This window comes from Schistosoma haematobium, chromosome 5, assembly GCF_000699445.3.
Source record: "Schistosoma haematobium chromosome 5, whole genome shotgun sequence".
Taxonomy (NCBI): domain Eukaryota; kingdom Metazoa; phylum Platyhelminthes; class Trematoda; order Strigeidida; family Schistosomatidae; genus Schistosoma; species Schistosoma haematobium.
In genome coordinates this window covers 10,968,749-10,989,975 of record NC_067200.1, presented here as the reverse complement: position 1 = coordinate 10,989,975, position 21,227 = coordinate 10,968,749, and the positions used below count along the sequence as shown (strand labels likewise).

The 21,227-nt window shown below is 35.3% G+C and overlaps 1 protein-coding gene across 3 annotated transcripts; it reads left to right on the top strand.

Moving 5' to 3' along the window:
* Window positions 1-1,938: 1,938 nt before the first annotated feature.
* SDN5_1 (Small RNA degrading nuclease 5) lies at window positions 1,939-20,852 on the top strand (the record flags this gene model as incomplete). Of its 3 annotated transcripts, none has more annotated exons than XM_051219540.1 (14): window positions 1,939-2,035; window positions 4,251-4,297; window positions 4,347-4,562; window positions 4,599-4,705; window positions 4,740-4,785; window positions 4,892-4,994; window positions 6,046-6,413; window positions 8,426-8,598; window positions 10,262-10,400; window positions 11,621-11,721; window positions 13,398-13,486; window positions 15,402-15,472; window positions 17,101-17,712; window positions 20,454-20,675. In XM_051219540.1, exons 3-14 carry the CDS (start codon window positions 4,518-4,520, stop codon window positions 20,673-20,675), a joined length of 2,076 nt encoding a protein of 691 aa, XP_051064874.1. In that variant the 5' UTR covers window positions 1,939-2,035; window positions 4,251-4,297; window positions 4,347-4,517. The 3 variants fall into 3 exon arrangements, with proteins under 3 accessions (XP_051064874.1, XP_051064875.1, XP_051064873.1); XM_051219542.1 differs by having other exon boundaries at window positions 4,251-4,462; window positions 4,509-4,562; XM_051219541.1 differs by having other exon boundaries at window positions 4,251-4,860; window positions 20,454-20,852.
* Between the last annotated feature and the right edge of the window lie 375 nt (window positions 20,853-21,227).

Sequence of the window (21,227 nt, the reverse complement as noted above, 5' to 3'; positions counted from 1 at the left end):
ATCCAGTTAGTATTTCATAATTGATATAGCTTACTTGTAAGATTTCGTCTTTTAACGTAGGCAAGTAGCATGTGACGGCAGGGATATCGACACATCATAAACGTACTACAATTGCATTGACAACTGCTTACATCCACTTCATAATGTTGTCCGCTTTCATACCTTTGACATCGGCAGCAGTTACTTGCTTACCAGTTCTCTCCTTAATACTTTTGATAACTTCATGTGCTGACTCACAGTGAAGTATTACGGGCTTCAAGTTCTATTTTTCTTCTGACGATAATCTCCTTGTCCATGGATCACATACCATCCATGAACTACTACATGGATGATTGTTGAGCATGTTGTAGGATTTGATGACATATCCTTGCTCCTCTAGTCTTACACGGGATTTAGATTGACAATTACGGAATTTAGACCTTAAACATAAGATATTAGTTAAAGATCTTACGATTTTTGCTTCACTTTCAAACCTTCCGATTTCCGTTTATGACCAAACGTACAATTAAACGTTACAAACAGGTATTTGAACCTGACATCCTTCAGCAATCTGCTTTCTGTGTGGATGTAACGAGTATAAGTAGTCTGAGAAGCGATGAAATTATAATTCCATACTTTTTGGAACTCTTTTAAGGCGCTTTCAAAATTATCCCACAACACGAAACGCTTGTTCAGTATCATACTTCGAAAGGCATCGGTTAGGTCGACTGAAATGTCACTTGAGCATGAAGCACTAAAAACAGACATGACTAATTATTAAAAAGTTATTCCTTGCAACAATAATAACCCAAGGAAATACTACAAATACTTAGGATTTACCTGTGACTTGACATTTCGTTGAGCTTTACTACAGTTGTTGGGATCAAAGATCAAATTACAGAGCAACAACTGAGCCAAAGTGTACACTACAAAACAGAGAACGCTAAATTAATGGTTTTGGTATTTATTTCGTGCTTTTTTATGTAGCATAAGATGACTTATATATGAAAAAACTTGATACTCATGCAACCCAACCAACCCACGGCAATTGAAATACGGAATGACCGCCTCTAGTCAAGCCGTTCAAGGTCGTTGAAACGAAAGGGCGGGCACATTTCAAAAGGACCTAACGTTTAAACCGTGCCGTTATCTTTAACAGATGTTGCTTTTTATGTCAAAGTTCCTTTTTTTCTGGGAAAAAAAAACACCCCCCCAAAAAAAAAACAACCCAAAAAAAGTCCCGGAAAAGTTTTTTTTCACCATATAAAAAAAATATTTTTGCTATTGTAGGTTTTCTAAAGTATGTCATACGGTATAAAGATTGACCTTTACACATAATTCTTGTCTTGCAAAACGGTTTAAATTCCCTTGCATTTCAATCACACTGACATCGTAATAAGAGTTTGTATTATAATCCACTGGTCAAATGGTAATTGTGGGCTCATACTTTCTGAATATTACGAACTTGTGATGATATTAAATCACTTCGGTAGCAAAACAAGGAGTGAGTGGTTTATAAAAGTAATATGGTCTGGTTACTCGGCGAAGTCTGAGAAGTTTAATTTAGGACTGTTGATGATGCAGACGAACTTAACGCCCTTACAATCAGAATTTTTACTGCTCTACCTTTGAGAAAACGGACATGTCGGTTTTGATAATATTTATATCGCGGTTTATTTTCGTGATTCCTTAATCAGAACTTTTGACGCATGCGAATTGAGGTTATTTTTGGAATGGCTGAAACAACAAAAGACCATACCTTATTGAGTTATTATTGAGTAGTTTCCAGTGAGTACTTTTAAATACTTTGTGATGACATTAGTTGCGTAAGAGTTGTTACAACTTATAGTCTTATTACAACTTGTTTTTCTACAGTCAGGTTCCATGACAGTTCAGAAAGTTTGTCACTTAACATCTTATACTATTAAAAGATCTGTTTCTGTTTTATTCCTTTTTTAGTGTTGTACCTCTAATTGTAATCCGAATAAATTGAAAACAGTGCAGTGACAATGCAGATTGTGTGGTAGTATTCAAGATTTTGTAAATGAACTAATAGGTTTGTTTTTCGAATGTTTTCACAATATATTTTTTGCTGTTAGTTTCATGAAATTCTAGCTTCTCTCATTTATTCGTAATATCGAGCTTGGTTCCAGTGTGCACAAGCTTGTTCTCTTATAACAAGATGGGGAGCAAATGGATCGAAGCAGTGGCAAAATCAATAATAGTAGGGAGGACTAAAAGTGGATGCTAGGATTCCGAAAAATAAAGTGCGTACACAGTTTTAAGTTTGTGAAGTAATGTTGAAAATGAAGATTCAGATAAAAATCAAAATTGGATTCGTCTCTATTGTTGTGTCTGGCTGTGAACCATCTCACCCAAAGCATTTGACTATTCACCATAACTATCGTGAATCCCAACCAGATAGTTTGTAAATCCCCATATAATTCTGTCTGGCTGCCAGTGTCTTCGAAAGTGAATGATGTCATATTAGTTTGGTTATCTGTAGTCTTTCAACCTACCTCTAAACTAGTCGCTATTGAGACCCTAGGTAAACTGTAATATGGGTTCAGTCACATACTTTCTAGCCACATGAATTGAACACAATTTTACAGCCTTAATAACCAATTTGTATAATTTACCTAGTACTGTACATCTAACGCCATCCTCGTTCACTATGTTAAATCAGAATACATGGACTATGCTTCAAAATACTAGTAGCTCATATGTTTTCTGTCACTTTAGAGGCTATTCTCCATAAGAATTAAGTTAAATAATGGATTGCACACAATAAGATCGTCACTTAATATATCCATATTTTGCGCACATCATAATTAGTGCAAGTTGGCAAAGTCAAACGATCGTGCTTAGACGGTCTTGGTATGTCTATCGACTGCAATTGAATCACTTTGAAAACTATTCATTTTCAGTCTTTACAAGCTAAATAAAACCGCTTATCATATCAACTCTTTTGGCATATATAATCTCACATAGAGCATAAGCAGTCATAGAATATAGGCTTTGCAGATCGTTCACTGGTCAGTTAAATTATGATTCGATTATAAGATCTAATTTTTCCCACCACAACAGACTTGTTGCCTTACTTAAATTCGGGATATCAATAGTAAATTACCAAAAAGGGATCTTAAGAGTTGAAATGTTTTTGAAAAAAGACAAAGGATAAAATGAAGTTTGAACACAAAATATAGCATTGTCGACCGCTTCACTTATCTTAAAAGTCTCATCAGCCCTTGTGGTCTGATGTGTGACGAAATCTCAGCACGGATACAGAAGGCTCGACTAGCTTTTGCCAACCTGCGTCATTTATGGCGTAGGCGAGATACCCGTCTACCAGCCAAAGGATGGGTTTACTGCACAGCAGTTCGTTCTGTTGTACTTCATGGCAGTGAAACATGGCCGGAAAGAGAAGAGGATATTCGTAGGTTACTAGTATTCGATCATAGGTATCTTCGAAACATTGCTCTTATATCCTGGGACCACCGAGTAAGTAAGTCAGTTGTTAGGAAACGGGTACTAGGTAAGAATGGCAAATCGATTGACGAAGTAGTGAAACTTGATCAGTTGAGATGGCTGGGACACGTGTTACGTGTGCCCAACTACCGACTACCACAACGTGTGGTGTTTTATGATGGAGTAGGTTGGAAGAAAGGTAGGGGCGGTCAGACCAAAACATGGCACAAGTCCATGAAGTCATTGACAAGTAGACTGAGTCATGCTGGTAGGTGTAAACTACCTGGTTGGGGTCCGCGAGGTGATAGCAACCGATGGTTAAAGACCTTGAGTGATATGGCTCAAAATCGTTTGCAGTGGTGTGCGCAGGTGTATCCACTCTCTGTGTTCTCCCAAATTCTAATCTTCTGAATTCTCCATATCCTTTTTTTCCTTCCAAATTTATCTCACTGGATTATACTCCTTGAATAACATCTTCAAACCCTAATCTTTCCGATTACTGCTTATATTCTTACTACCTCTACCACTACGGGATTTGAATCGATAGCTGCATCTCTGTGGTAATGTGGTGTGGCAACTCGATATGATGTACGTACGTACAAGGTCCCACGTTGTTACTGACAGACTGATTGTATATTACTGACTTGTAGGTCAAACAAGTGCATTTAAACTTCTGTAATATATTTGATCAACATTACTGAATGGCGAACTTTTATCTCTTACACCATTTCTGTCAACCATTGTTTATTATATACTGTCCTATTTCAGTCTTTCCGTCTCTTACATTAACGTATATTTTACAGGACAAAACAACGCTGTGCAATAAATGCAAATTAGTACACTTTCTTCGGTTGGTTAGCTGAAATTAATTAAACAGATGCATTAAAATATACTGATAGTGAACTAACCGTTGTGTAAAAACGTTTTTCTGCTCCGAAAGCATCAATTCTACAAAAGACTCATTGCAAACTAAAGGTGAAAAAGAGCTCTAACGGATTTTATTGATTAACTGAAAGTATGGATGCTTAAAAACTACGACTTCACTTTATACCATATTACAGTAGTTAACAATGGATTTTCGCGAGTCGAACAAAATCAAGAAAGAAAATAAAAAGGTTTCCGTCTGATTGACGTCATATTTTACTCTTCAGAAGCCCATACTTGTAATTAAAGATCGAAAAACTGCTCTGTCGGCTTTGGATATTCAAAAGTTGTTAGGCTTGACGATTTTCCCCCAACATTTCGTTAAATGGCCTGAGTAAGCTTGTTATTTGTTTATGTTACCTGTGTAGTTGGTGTTCAGTCACCAAGCCCTCGTTCATCAAGAATATTGTTCTGGTATTTATTAACAGAGTAAATACTCTAAAATCGAACGAGAAATATGGACAACAGTTTGCTCTGATGTTTGGGGAGGTAAATCTGTTAACATATCCATTTTCTTTAGCCACTGAAAGTATTAAATCCAGAAGCTTATAAGTATACATGGGACAGAGAAATTTCTACTGTCTCCAGAAGTTTCCTCACAACTCACGCAGCAGCTATGGCGGGTATGTTTTCTACGTCGTTGTATATTTTTAATCAATTATGACCAGTGACGAAATATTTTTTAAGTTTAGGTACCATGTCATACTTGCCTATCTAAATTAATTGCTGTCCCGAGACATCTGACTCATCCTACTAATTATTACCGTTCTACCATTTTAAAATGAAAAACTAATTTCACTATGCTTTATTTGCATTGTGCTCAACAAGTGATCAGTTTGGTCCGAAACGTGTAGCTCTATACATTTTAATGTCATTATCATACCCCTTAGTTGAAGTTTTGTAGTAGATGCTTTACGAGGTCAATGAACTTGTTGACATTTCAGTTGTTAATTTTCATGGTTTACCGGTTAGACAGAAAACCTTGTATGGTAGAAACAGACTGAGAATTAGTTGTCTGTCATTCTATAATCTAAAGGTAATCAAGTAGACTCCAAAACCAGTTGAAAACTAAGTTGGATCTCCCACTAGGCTGTTTAACTTGGAAAAATTTATCATATTTATACTTTATTTTTCGATGGAAGTTGTGATTTCAACGGTGATACAAAGTCGAAGCATCCGTCAACCTCGTGCTTTGATAAAAACATCGAACATATGCGTTTTTTTGTTTGCTGAGTCACTATTCAGATAACTACTTGTGGACTCAATTCGAGAAAGTCGTCTATGCATACGATCTGAAAATAACAAATAGGGTTGGGGAAATTATGTGAAACAATGAAACAGCTAAGTGGAGACTTTAAACGATGGAAGCGGTACAGATATATCACCTTAAACGAGAAGTATTTTGAACGATCAATAAGTGGTGTAACCTAAATTTTGTAAAATTATATTTTTATAGACACGGTTTGTCCATTTATTCGACAAACCACTTATATGTTTATCCCTTCCTATATATGTTATGACTAATGATTCTAGTTTTTTTCATAAAACTATCCATATGACTATTTGTCTAATTTCCATATACTAACTATAATTTGACAACCTTGATATTTATGATTTCCCTGTTCAAAATAAACTTGTAGTCTTCCATATTTTATTTTGTGTGTTTGTGTGTAGATTTAAATAAGTCAATACTAACTCCTGTTCCCCGCCGCACGTGGATAGATGATGAAAAAACTATTGATAAAATGCGTATAATCAAATCAGTTCACGAAATAACTAAAGAACAGTTACCTTCACAGACTACTAATTCTACTTCTACTACTACGACAACTACTAATGAACCAGTAGAAAAACGCACTCTTAAAAGAAAAGCTGATAAACTTTTTCCATTACCTATACCAGGTACACCAGATGCATTTGATAGAACTTTACTGATTTTAAATGTTGAGCAAATGAAAAAAGAAAACGTTCCATTACCTAATGAATTCTTAATCGACCAACGTAAATACTTCAAAAACCGTTCAGATTTTGTACCAAGTAAAGTAAGTTTCTTTTTGATTGCTTACATGTTAAAATGCAGTTTCCCTTCAATCACTCATCACTTAATATATAACTTATACACTACGTTACTGAATTTTTATCAATTTTGGGTGTTAGTGGCTAGCAGCAGAAATCAGAACTCACGTTTCATCTTTTTTGGGACTTCGCATCTGGATTTACTTAGATTCTAGTATTGATATCTACACACTGAGATTTGAACCCACTAACTTTTTCTTCAAACCCCGAACACGTTATCCAATGAGCCATGGAGTCCAGATGTTCAGAATACACATTCTTCAAAAGGGACAGTTCAATAGCAGTCCGTAATATAAGCACTTCAGTGAATATTTTGCATTTCTTTCTGTCAAAATATCTAAATTTATTGTGCAAAGAGTTTGCACGCAACGATTTACCAATGATTACTGAACTGTTTGGGTTTTTTCGGTACATATGCATTAGATACCCGTTGGTAAGTAATCAACACCATGCTGTTTGTCCAACTTGTCTTGGTTGTCTACAAACCTTAACTTATGGGTTGCACTGACCAAACTTAACTTCGTTTCATGAAATATGAGCAAACAAACTTCATAATAGACATAACTTTCCATAATCTATCACATAAAATTGTGTATTCTAAAGATGTGGATAAAACTATAATGTGTTTGATATTATGTATCATCCCTAACTAATCATTGGTTTGCACTAATTCTCTGTGTTCAAAACAACCTGCTAAAAACCAATCATCTGCTTTTCCATTTTCTCAGCTGTAGGATTTATCTTAGTTGAGTGTCACTCACTAACCAAGTATATGTTTGCGTACATGAATTTTAGGTGTAATCACCAGTAATACTATGCGATCGCGCGAGCTGTATCAAGAGGAGTTGGGTTTGTACTTGTAACTCAGTACTTTGAAATTGAATACTTCAAACAACTCAACTAATCCAACTTATAGAGACAATAAGTATTCGAGTTGAACAAAGTTGTATCGAAAATAAATAATTCACAGCCTCTTTTGCCTGATTTAGGATTAACTAAGGTTTGAGTCATTCTTATTGTAAGGTATGTTAAGAGATTGGAAACAGTCGGGAGGAAACCATATTAATTACCACTCGTCAATAAGATGTATCCATACTATTGAGGGGTTTGATGTTTCCTATGGGGTCCGGACCTGTGTTACCCAGCTTCAGTCAGGAAAAATTAATGCTAAGCTATTTGAACTGCAACTGACTTGTAGGATTGAAACTCTTACATCGGTTGATTCAAGGAGCAGCTACCAATGTTACGTCATCCAGAGTATTTAGAAACTTCATTAAATACGCTTGATATGCATACTTTTGTTGGGATATTCAGAAAAATATCCTAAAAATTATTCTGTTAAGTCTAACACTATCCTTGGACTTGAGATGGTGTCATTTTCGTATTGGTCAATATTTATTTCACGTTTCGTTTTCCTACTGGTCAATATTGTGCAATGTTATTTTCTATTTTATTGTATGATGTGGTCTGCTTAACTGGTATATAAACAAAGTGTGTTTGAAATATAACGATTCATATCTCAGAGGCTGAGACTTGTGTTCCGGACTCAACTTGTTGGGCTAGACAGGTAAGCGGGACCAATCAGAACCTTAGGTCGTTCTTACGTGTTTGCGCGTCTTTGGTCCGATCGATAATTCGCTGTCCTCTAATCTGCCGTTCAGATATAGCAACTTTCAACTTCTATATTTTCACGTCCTAGATTTTTAGGTTTATATATATATATATATAGTTTTTTTTTTACCTATTAATTCGGTTACCCAAGTTCAGTTTCCTTGTCATTTATGAGTCTTCCCGCTTGCCTAAGTGGTTGAGCAAGCATATAAGAATCTTTTGTTTTTTGTATCGGACGTCGTTCAATCTAACAAGTATTTCTTAAAAGAAAAATTTAATCATATTTCCATATACAAAATAAACGATGACCCATGAAATCAGTAAATTAACATTATTTTCCTTTAATTTCCTTATATTATCATTATAGCCTGTATACCTTCCTGTATCAGCCAACAGCCCAATGTATGCAGTAGACTGCGAAATGGTACTTACATCCGTAGGAAGTGAGTTGGCTCGAGTGACTATGGTTGATGAGAAGGCAACAGTTATGTTCGATCGTTTAGTGAAACCGCCAAATCCTGTTAAAGACTATTTAACTAAGTAAAGTTATTCATCTTTTGTACAAGAAGTCGATATCTAGTTTGTGTTTACCAATCATATCATCTTTTTCTTGTACGCTATACAATAACATTAATTAGCCATTAAACTGATCATTTTGAAAGTTGTACTTTTTAAGAATATAAGGATATTATAGAAGTATTCACAACCTATTATAGTTTAACATTCAAATTCTTAGTAAAATTATACTTTGCTAATGAACTAATTAAATTTAAGATAGAGGCTGATGGATTTCTTAACGAAAGTCAGCTTATATTTTATTGACAGATAATTAATGAATGAGTAAAAAACTTGTGAATATTCAGTTGTGAAAACGTTTAAGATTAATAAATATGGAAAGGTTAAAGAATATGAACTATAATTTATGAAGCCGTTAGACTAACCAAACGGTTGTTAATTCATATCTAGGAAGCAGCTAGATATGTGTTCATCAATATACTTACAAAAAGTTCTTTAACCCTGTTCCTGAAAATTACTCTTAATCCAAATTCCTAACACAGTTGTTTATTCTATCATGTTCTTAGTATCCCCGGATTCACTAACATTTTAAAATATAGAACAGATGAAGTATAACTAGTAGTGAAATTCAGGGCATGCGTTTTATCCCATCTGGAATTCGTCAGCTGTACACACCTACATCCTGCTGTTGATGTTTGGTTCGGGACTCGAACCCACTATTGTTCGCTCAAAACACCATTACGTTATCAACTTAGTCACTGATTCGAGATAACGACTCACTTGTATAATCGGGGGAATTTTAATTCATTTGTATTGGTTATTTGAATCGTCTTATCGATGTTTTGAATTACAATTGACTAGTCTCTTTTGGCACATGTACGTCCTGTGCGGACTCCTTCGATATTCCCATCAGGCCGCAGGCATTATGAGCAGAAATGGAGGGTGGGTAGCAGTGGAGTCTTCGATGCACGTCTCATCCTACTTGGTACTTGTCAGTTGAATGTACCTGCATCCCATATCTGATAAATTACGGTCACGAACATCAATGAGATGATGCGAACAACCAGTATTTACATCACTATGGAATTCTCATAGAATAAATAATTTATATATTGATTATTATTGGAAGAAGTAGTATTTTCCGGTAAATCCGACTGGAATTAAAAAAAAGCTCTTCAAGCGATGTTTTAAAAGTCTTAAACTATGTAAAGTTGAGTCCGATACCCTGGTATTAATGGCTGATTCTCAAAGCTACTTCACAGTTCTCTTCAGATATCTCAAGATTTCGTAGTGTCACCATCGTTTGGAGCTGCGATCAACTTCCTGAGATTTTATTGTCTTCTCGAAGCTGAATTAGAACGTTTTTCGAGGGTCGGGGGAGTTTAGTTTGCACTTCTGTTTTACGTGATTTGATTTCCGACTCCTGTCGCTCCATAATGGTATACTAGAGGTTAGGCTTTGGTACGCGAGACCATCGGTCCTGTGTTTGATTTCCGCATGTGAGGTCGTGAATGCCTACTGCTGAGGAGTCTCACACTAAGGCTAGACAACTGTCCACTGCTTCCAGTTTTTCAATGACGGTATAACATTGATCAATTCATGATTTCAACGAAACAGCTCTTCTGTTACCCAGATTGTTACCTAATCTTTGATCTTTTTGCATTTTACACCATTTTTTTTATTTCAGATTCAGTGGAATTACTAGAGAGATGCTTGCATTAATAGACACTACACTGGCAGATATACAGCGCGAATTAGCTGAAACGTTACCAGGAGATGCTATCTTAGTTGGTCATTCGATTGGAAATGATTTAGAAGCCATGAAGGCAGGTGAAATCCTCTTTTTAAAAAATTTAGTGAATTACTGGTTTATATAAAGAAATAAATTCTGGATTTTTGAACTAATTACTGTCATCCATTGTACATCTGAGTGAGATCAAACATGTAAACCATTAAATCTAGTTTCACTAGTTTAAACGTTAATTGCTCTGTGCAGGATAGGGAGGTTCTGGGTCCAATTCCCGGTGAGATTATCAATGCATCGTGTTGACGAGTTCACCGATTCCTCATTTTTAGTAGTTGTCTTGTAGTGGCTGGTACTATGTTAAGCTAACACGGGTTATTCTAGCTTCTGAATAGACCAATTTATTTATTCTTTTTGAGTTACATTTAGACCATGTTACTTATTCGCTTATTAACCTTGATTGATTTTATGTGAGTGTGTGTTAATTACTTACCATAATCATTGCGTGTCTGCAGCTTATTTTTGTCTGACTATAAATATCGAGTCACGCTTGATCAAATAGAGTTATCTCATTCGCCTTCTCCGCTCCGTTCCTTATTCTGAGTGTTCGGATAAACGAATGCTTGAAATAAATTCCTCCAACACAACTCGTATTTGACTTCTTATTACCGCTGTCACACAAACTGGGTTAACCTAGGTAATATACGGAGTTAAATGGAAGATTTATGTTCATAGCATATTCATGCGTTCGTCCAAATCGAAGTCAGATCAGCGGGCTAAAGAAGTCTAACTACGACCAGCCTCTGGTACAAACTATTAACATAAAATCAAGCTTAACAATTTTTGCTAATGTTCAGAATTAATTTGTAAATATTCATTGGGTTTATTGTTTTAGTACTTCAAATGTTCCATCTAGTTCATTAGTGAAATAAATGCGCTAACATTTTACATTCCTGTTCGTTATAATCAACTTTCAGTTAACAAAATCTTATCGATCAAGGTTCTAGGCAGTTTGGTAATGTTTGTTTTCTTTTTCACACAAAATCTCAACTTATCATGTAGGTTGGGCCATATGTCTTAGAATCAGTTACAAAGTAGATGTAGATCTATTCATTTTTATCATTCCTTAGATCTTGTGTTACAAAATTATCTGATACTTTTCATCACGAGAAGTTACTCTTTTTCTTCCCGAATCATCTTGTCTGTGACTGTTTTCCACTACTACAGGTGGATAGAAAAGAACCTGTAAATTTCTTTTCGCTAAAAATTTCTGTTTTTACTTAATTGTTTGAATAATTTCAGGTTTTTCATCCGTATTTAATTGATACAAGTGTCATCTATAATCTGAAAGGCAATAGAGCGGCTAAAACACGTCTTCGATTTCTATCAGAACATTTTCTTGGGTTAGTTGTTAGTTTTTTTATTGTTCTGTCACACTAAATAATAACTCATGTATGTGTTCATTTTTGATAGAATTCTTTCGTTGATTATCGGGATTTCTGTTTGAAAAAACAACAGTAATTGTAGCAGAATAAGTACAGAGTCAGTTATTTTGTGTACCAATTCTCTTTGATCCACAACAGACGAGTGCACATAATTTACTATCAGGTTTATGGAAAATTATGGGCATAAAGCATGTATGAGGGCTGTTGAGTTTCCATAGTTGACACCGCGAACTGACTTTTGATAATCATAAAGGTGGTTTCCGAAGTTCCAATAAGAATTCATGACCAGTGAAGTCCAACCATGTCGTGTGCAAAGTAGTTCTGGAAGAGAGATCGGACTATATCGCGAACTAGCCGGAGCTAGTCATGTAAACCATTGGATACTGATTCAGTGGTCAAAAGGTCAAGTGCTCTCTGCGAGATTTGAAGATCCTTGGTTCGATTCCCGTTAGAGTCGTGAATATGTGTATTGTTGAAGAGTTTCATATTTGGACAAAAAAGCACTCTGGCTTTTGGTGTTTGTCTAGTTAATGCCAGTCAGTGGTGTAAATTACAGAAAAATCGTAATCGAGAGCAGAGATGAAATATTTATGTAGAATAGTGAAATTGTAATAGCTGTGGAAAATATTTCAACAATTTTCCATGCAGTTGATTATTTTATAGGTTAGCTTTATAGATAATCTAGAAGGAAACGGAGTCTCAGGAAAACATTAGTTTTCTAGACAAGGATAGTTGAGGCCATAAGTTAGTTACTTGTTTCCAACTACAGAGATTTAAACTCTCAATTCATTGATTTTATTGAATAAATCCATTCAATGAGTATTACATGCTCACATACAACTGGTTGAAAGGGCGAAATCCAACTAATAACCAAAATACTATTTGACATAAATATTGTAAGTACCTTCTAATACAACTGAGCGTATTACTTAGTAGGAGTGAGGAAAACAAAGAATGTTTAAGGTCGTCAAACCAAGAACTAGAATCGATCTGTGGAGTAAGTAGTTGCTTATTAAGACTGAGTTATGTCTGGAGTTACAGATTTCCTGAGACGGAATTTAATTATTAATTGTTTTTTTACTGGTAATCTTTGTTCATATAGTTAGATACTGGTATTATAGTGATCGAAGACTTGGTGGGGAAAACCAATTTATTATTTTTATGCCTTCGTAAAATATCAAAATCATACACTAAGTACATCATTGGCATATATTCATTGTGTTTTCTTTTACATACTTTTTCGTTCTTCCGATCCTTTTGTTATTCCTATTATTTCTCGTTTTCTCTTCCCTTCTCTTTATTCCAATCTTCTGCTGGCAGGCATTCCACTTTCAATTCCTGTTACATACTACTTTTATCTATCGTTGTCAGTAGCACGCGTCACAGCATCAATATTAATATTATTTCGACCCAGTTCATTTTATTAATATATATTCCCCGCTGTACAATAAAGAAATTAGCTTCATAGATTGATGTATATCACAAATATATTGAATTCATATTTCTAGAAAGTTTTGTTGTGTTCTAGAGAAATTAGCCATCGAGACAGAAATAAACTTCAAGACCGAAATCATTTGGTAAAAAAAACTGGTGTTACTTCAACATTTCCAATTGCATACACTTTTTCGTTTTAGACGTATGATTCAAACTGGTAAAGGAGGTCATTCTTCCGCTGAAGATGCCATTGCTACAATGGATCTGGTGCGATTAAAATTAAGCCAAGGTAATTAATTATCGTTTGTTGTTGTGGCCAGATTATAATTTATGGACAAACCAATCAGATTTAAGATAACAGATCTTGGATTTTGGCACGTTTGGCTAAATAGAGTTTTGGAATCTTAGCTGATGTCAGTTCGCGATGAAAACCTTAAATCTAGTTCCTAACCCTAACCATCAACTGTAAATCATAATCTTAATTCTTCACACTGGTTTATAATCCTCATTTAGGTGGATATTTTCATGGTCACTTCAGCGTCGCGCAAAGGTCGTCCATAAATTATAATGTTGCTGTTGCCTATTTTGTGCTTTCGTTTTAAAAACAAAATTAAATGTTTTAAATAACAGTATAATGTATGCATCAATATATATAGAAATATAGAAACCATGACTGATGGATTAGTCTTTCTCTTTTAATGGTAACTTCAAGGTTTTTGATATTTAAAATCAGAGGACTAGTCGCCTAACAACTCATTCATGTTTCCCAAGAAAAAAGTCTTTTTACAACGTTATTCGTCATAACCATTGCTTCTAATTCTTATTCTATGTCCTGATTCTTTCTAAATTTGAATCCTGAAACACCAACTCTGATCAGTCGGATCTTTTAACCATAATCTTAACTATATTCTTTTATTGGCTTTTCATGTAACAAATTATTCATATGTATCACCTACATTTTGATGAACCAGTAATTCTCTACTTTCTCTAATTCATCTCCTATTTATTTATTTGAACACGCACATATTGGTACGAATTGGCACCGAATACATATGCGCCACGCAAGTCACTTGATTTGTGTGAGGGCTGTGATACTTACCGGGTGCCCAGGCCGAAGCAGATGGTTTTTTTAGGGGACCACACCCTGGACCTTCAACCTAAAGGTCTGATCCACAAAACAGTGGAGCAACGTTAGGAGATGCAGTCTCATGGTAGCCGGTGACCAATAATTGGTTCATACACCATTTGTTCCTTCAGAATCCTGGAGCCGATGTGTACTATTGGTTTGGAATCAGGGTTTTCCAACTACCCTAGGTGAATCCTCCATATCCACCACCTTTTCAGAACGCCGGACATTCGCTTTTCATCCTCTCGGTTTCGTAAACAACACCCCTGACGCGAGAATTCAGTGAGTAGGACTTTCCTGGTAGTGGCTGTATGCACGTGGGCATATGAAAGCATTTCAAGAGGAAGAGCAGACTCTCCCCACCCTCAGCCGTACCAAGGCATTTGGCGCCCAACTGCGGGGGTGATCCCCCGACCCTCAGATGAAAAGTCTGATGCTCTATCGGCTGAGCTAACCGGTATCATTTTCAGTTAATAAACGTCAGTGTGTGATTTCTCCTGATTAAATAAACGAATAGTGTGTAATTCAGAACCGATATACAACTTTCTATGGTGTTTAACGTAAGCCATGACCTATAAAAGTAATCAAGATGAAGGTTGATGGTTTTATGTTCAAAGCACTCGAAATTTAACCATTGAGTGGCGGGTTCAAACTGCAATTAATCTATTTCGGTTTGAGTAACTGTATGTATCACTAAGATTTATTCAAACAGACTTAAGGCCCAGTACATAAATGTGCACTTAGACTATTACTCTCCGACATTGTTGATTAAGGACCGTGTTCCATTGAAAATTGATTTTAAGTGAAGGGTGGAAACTGTTATATGTTATCACAATGATATCATCTATACCATAGGATACAAAAGTTGTGAGTTCAGTCTCATATGGAATCGCTGAACTTCATTGCTGAGGAAGTCTAAAGCCATGACGAAAAGCAACTGTACATACCCATTTGATAATAGTTGATAATAAAGTTTGTTTCTAATAAAGCCCAGAATTATTTAAATAACATTATTATCTTAAATTCGACTTATTTGTTTATGTGTTCAGTTCATATTTGTAATTGTTTATTTGTCTAGATATTGGCTTTGGTGATGTGACTACATCTTGGCGTTTCCCAGAAGATTACCAATCACCAATAGAAACCAAGGTATTCCGAATTGTTATTTATGTGTTGATGTTACTATGTATAAGTAAGAAGATTATTTTATCGATGCGGTTTCGAACCCAGTTTCATCTAATTTACTTTTGAAAATCAAACAGTACTACTTATTAAGTCTTTATTATAATGCGAAAAAGAGTTAAAACTGTCTACATTATCAGCGTTAGATTAAAAATATATTTGATTACGCAACAAACATCCAATAATTTGACCGTTTAATTAAGAACCAGATTAGACCAGAATGAGCGTTTATCGACACAAATACAGAACAATCAGTAAGTGGAATGAATTTGATAAGATAATCAACCTCCTGTATTTAGTGCATGGTGGTCTAGCTTCAACTGACTCATGATCTTAACCATTGAAATTACTATAATATCCACAAAACCCATCTGATATTAAATTATATTTCTTTGAAGGAGGAACTAACATATCCAACTGATTAAATGAATAGTTATTTAATTCTTTTGCTTAGTTATTCCTTGGAAAATATACTTCTCTCGATTCTTCACAAGTTAAAACAGGAAATGATAGCGAACAAATATATGTAGTGAACGAGAACTCAGGTAGAACTGACCAATGTATATAGTAATTCATGCAAAATTACAGAATTCTTTGGTAAAATGTGAGAACCATATATTACATTCTTCAATTGTCTCAAACTTTATTGTTCCTTCAATACCTTTTGTAATTACACTCTGTTTACATCCCAGTTTTCTTCAATACCATCTTCACAACCTTCTGCTGCCTGACACTTCACTTCTGATTGGTGTTACGTACTATTTATACCGACAGACGTAATTACCATACACCATATATATATATATATATATATATATATATATATATATATATATATATATATTCTAAATCCTTATGAATAACGATGTAAAAATACTGTTACGTCCAAACGAAGAATAATAGATGAGTGGTAACTGCCAGAGATTATTTATGGACTATTATTACATATATTCTTATTGGATAGTTATTGAGTAACTAGCTTTTATATATGTTACTTACTTACACCTATTGCCCCTCGTGGAGGAGCATCAGCCGCCCACTAGCATCCTCCATCCAAATCTGTCCTGGGCAATCCGTTCTAGTTACTATTCATCCTTTGTATATCTGCTTTCAATTCCCAACACAGTGTGTTCTTTGGCCTTTCTCTTTTCCGCTTCTCCTTAGGATTCTAAATTCAGAGTTGACTCAAGGTTGTTAGTGTTGGTTGACGCATCATTGGTTTAGCACAGGGACAAAGTCATGAAAGTTGATAGTGTGACTAACGATTTTGTCACGTAATATTTAACAGGCCATAAGACATAACATGTTGAAGTTTATTTATAATTTACATAGGACTTCTCTAATATCATCTGAACTCACTCACTACTGCTAATTGGTTGAAAATCATCGGACTTAAATATTTGATAGTTAAGTATCAATCATTTTGTTTACAAAGAAAACTTCTGACAGAACAGTCTGTGTAGTTTTTGTTTTACCTTCTCTCAATTGATTGCACTCATAAAAAGAGTTTAAAAGGAATATATATATTGAATACTTCTTTTGGTAATTCATTTCTTGAAACTAAGAAAAAAATGATTTGTTTACACCTTTTTAAGTCTGCTAGATTTACTGCATTAACAAGTAATAAACAAAACTCAAACATCTCTGGTTGTTTACAGCAATACGACAATACTACTAACGACAATAACCTTCCATTTATTTCATCAACATGTAATGATTTATTAACAGAAAGTCAATATTTTGAAACTCATCCAGTTTTTCAAGATCATCTATTAAAATTATGTTCATTTTATAAATCTTTGGGTAAACCAATTCACTTGTTTAATCGTTTACTACATGATTCCGGTATAACTTATGCTTATTGGCCAATTTATCAAGGAGAAAATGACAAAGAACAACAACAACAACAAAGAGAAGAACAAGAGAGAGAAAAGGAATCAGTTCAGCATATTACTACTGATTCAAAACATAGCGAAATTTTCATACCTATAAATTTTAATTCAACTGATCATCAAACGACCACTACTGATAATGTAAATACAACAATAACAACTGCTACTACTACTACCAACAGTGATGAACCTACAACAACATTGACAGTAGTCAATAAGATTTCGAAAAAATTATCAAATTACATCGTTGGTTTGTGTAATTCACATAGATTGGTAATGATACAGGCGAATTGTTCGCCTGAATGGGATAAAGAAGTAAGTTGTTTAATAAATTGTACAGTTCTATTACTATGGAGCGTTTGTAATTCATGGTTTACATCATTGACCAATCTTAGTTAGATAATCATTGAAAACCAAAAAGTACTGAGTAACTGTTTCGTCTTAGTATGGGACTTCTCAGCAGCAAAGCACATCCATGACGCCGTAAGAATCTGAACACTTAACATTTAGACCGTTCAGTTGCCGGTTAGCTGTTTACATGTCTAACTTCACGCATTTCACGGTTTTTATTTGACGCAGTTAAAATGTGATACGACTGAGTACTCGAATATTATGCGCTACAGAAAATAACATTTGTGAGTCCTTATACCGAATCAAGTAGTTTTCGTAGGAAGCGTCTCCTCAAGCTTCTGACCTAAAGACCCAGCCCACAAGGCAGTTGAACAAAGCCAGATGGTGCTGTCCGATGGTAGTCAGCGACTACAAATGTTTCCCTCAGGATTCTGGAGCCAACGTACACCATTAGTTTAGAATCAGGATTTCCCAGGTAAAACCTTCGTATCGGCCAAACAAACACAAAATAAGGTAATTCGTTTACCATATATACATCTGTGTACTCGGTTTCGAATCACTAGACTACTTAGCCATCTTACAACGATACTAGAGGTCAACTGTCTCACATGGTTAGAGTTTATTGGTCACAGCTTCTTCCTACGTCCCTGGGATTTATGACATATATTCCGATGGTAATGGTAAACGATAGATTTGATAGTTGGTCTGCCTTTTCAGCATTAAATGTCAACCTACTTTTATTCTATTTTTTGTTAGGAATCAACGTCAAGGACGCTACCCACCACTGTTCACGATCACTGCGTAGGATTCTTATCGGCTTGCGTTTAGGCTGACTTCGCTCTTCGTTATGTTCAGAGCCAGATGGAATGAGTTTTCGAGCATCTATCAGTGCGGTAGATGCTGCTGAGATCCAGTGTTGCTCCCTAACCTTACGGTTTACCGTACTAGCAGATATCAATGCTGATTCCACAGCTTTTCGGATATCATTCCATGCTGCATCGGGGTGGGCATCACACACATGGCTGCCTAACTGTTTTCCTAGTTGTTCCTGAAATATACTCTTAGCTTGACTATCATTAAGTAGGCCCCTAAGAGGTTTCCTTGCAGCGTCTTTCCCACGTCCAGTAAGACGCAGGCAAATACGCGCTCGCACTAGAGCATGATCTGAATCTAGACATGTGCTCCAGAATGAGCGACAGTTTTCTACCGAGTCCTTCCATCGGTGGCTGATAGCGATATGGTCTATTTGGGTCCAACGTTGGGACGAATTAGGGGGTCACCATGTTAAAAGATGTTTTTGCTTATGCTTAAAGTTAGTATTTGCAAGAAAGAGGCGGTTATCTGAGCGGTGTCCGAAATCTAGTACTGATACACGACATGCAATGTGCTACCCCCAAACTGACTGCTTGGGCGAGAAAGTACATTGGGCTACCGAATACAATGCACAAATACCCATATAAATATTATACAACTCTACCGCTTAGGAAATCAGTCCATTTCTTAGCCAATGAAATACACTTGTCCTACAGGTCACTTCTAATTGCTATCGATCAACCCTCTAATTTGGCTGCCCCTGATTGGTTTACCATATCACTATTCGACTAAAGTAGGGCGGTAGTTTAGAGATTAAGGCGTTCGGCTTTCACTCACTAAGTTCTCAAGTTCGAACTCCGCTTAAAATAGTAAGGTTTAAAAAACGGGATAGTAGTATCATTGACTCTCACTTGAAGTGTGGCTCATACTTAAAGCACATATCCAAGTGCCTGGTGGATGATAGTTAATTATACATATATTATTTTATTAGTATTGATTCACCAACCATAATAACGATTATTATCCACTCCAAAAATGATATTTTCTTTAATTCATTAATTATATTAACAGCAATACATAGAATAAATGTTGTTGATCAGTCAGTCAGTAACAACGTAGAACTTCGCACGTACGTACATCAGTTTGAGTTGCCATACCACATTAGCACAGAGATTCAGTTGTCGATTCAAATCCCGTAGTTGTACAGGTAGTAAGAGTATAAGCAGTAATCGGAAAGATTAGTGTTTGGAGATGTTATTTAAAGAGTATAATCCAGTGAAATAAATTTGGAAAGAGAAAACAGAAAGGGACATGAAGATTCAGAAGATTAGAATTTGAGAGAACACAGAGAGTGGATACACCTGCGCCATTGCAAACGATTTTGAGCCATATCATTCAGGGTCTTTAACCATCGGTTGCTATCATCTCGCGGTCCCCAATCAGGTAGTCTACACCTACCAACATGACTCAGTCTACTTGTCAATGACTTCATGGACTTGTGCCATGTTTTGGTCTGGCCGCCCCTAGATTTCTTCCAAACTACTCCTATACCACTGAACATCGCATGTGGTCCCAGGATATACGAGCAATATTTCGAAGATATCTATGATCGAATACTAGTAACCTACGAATATCCTCTACTCTTACCGGCCATGTTTCACTGCCATAAAGTAGGACGGAACGAACTGCTGCCCAGTAAACACGTCCTTTGGTAAAAATGTTGTTGTTAATCTCTATCAAGTTGAACAGTCTTAATTACTATCAAAATAAACGCATTAATACCAAGAAGTAATTGTGTTCTTTGTCAATTGTGTAAATATATATTTTGCATTACTAATGTACCCTTGTTGAATATTGTTGTTATTCGTTTGTTTTCTTTTTACTTTTTACAGAAATGCTACCATAAAGTGTGTAAATTCTGTACAAAATTATATTCAAATTTAGCAGAAAATAGTTTAATCGGTGTTATTTGTACAGGTTCCGAATTTCAAAAGCCATTATCTAAAAAACGTACACATGCAAACATTTTAAAATCAGCTTTAGGCAATTTTTATATAACACTCAATTCAAATGTTGTTGTTCAAACTACAACTGTTGATAATGATTCCAAATGAAGATGCTTATTAGTATTGACTTTTGTTATGTGTAAATTTTGAATTTCCAACCGACTCAATCTTTTGTTTATACCATAATAATTTCCGAAATATAGAAATAAACATTATTCTTTTGTATAAATTACGCATATTTCTTATGATGATGTACTTATTTACTAACAAAGAGATATATGATCGATTCCTACGTTTTTCATTAACAAGTCATTGATTTAATGGTAAAGAAACGTCTACATCAATCAAGGAAATGAAAATTGGTGATTATCGCTGTATCTTTGTTGAACAAATAAACCAGCAACTAATCTTATATCGCACCTGTGATTAGAGGACTGTCTTTGTTTCCACAAATAGTTATATCAGTCAGTTAAACGTTATATAGAACTTGTTACATATGTACATCGGTTCAAGTTGTCACATCCCATTAGTACACCGAGATGAAATTGTCAGAATAAATACTAGATTAATAGGGGCAGTTAGAGTATTAGTGGTTATAGAAATGATTGATTGAAAATACGACCGAAGAAAATATGAATCAGTGACATAATCGAACTCTTT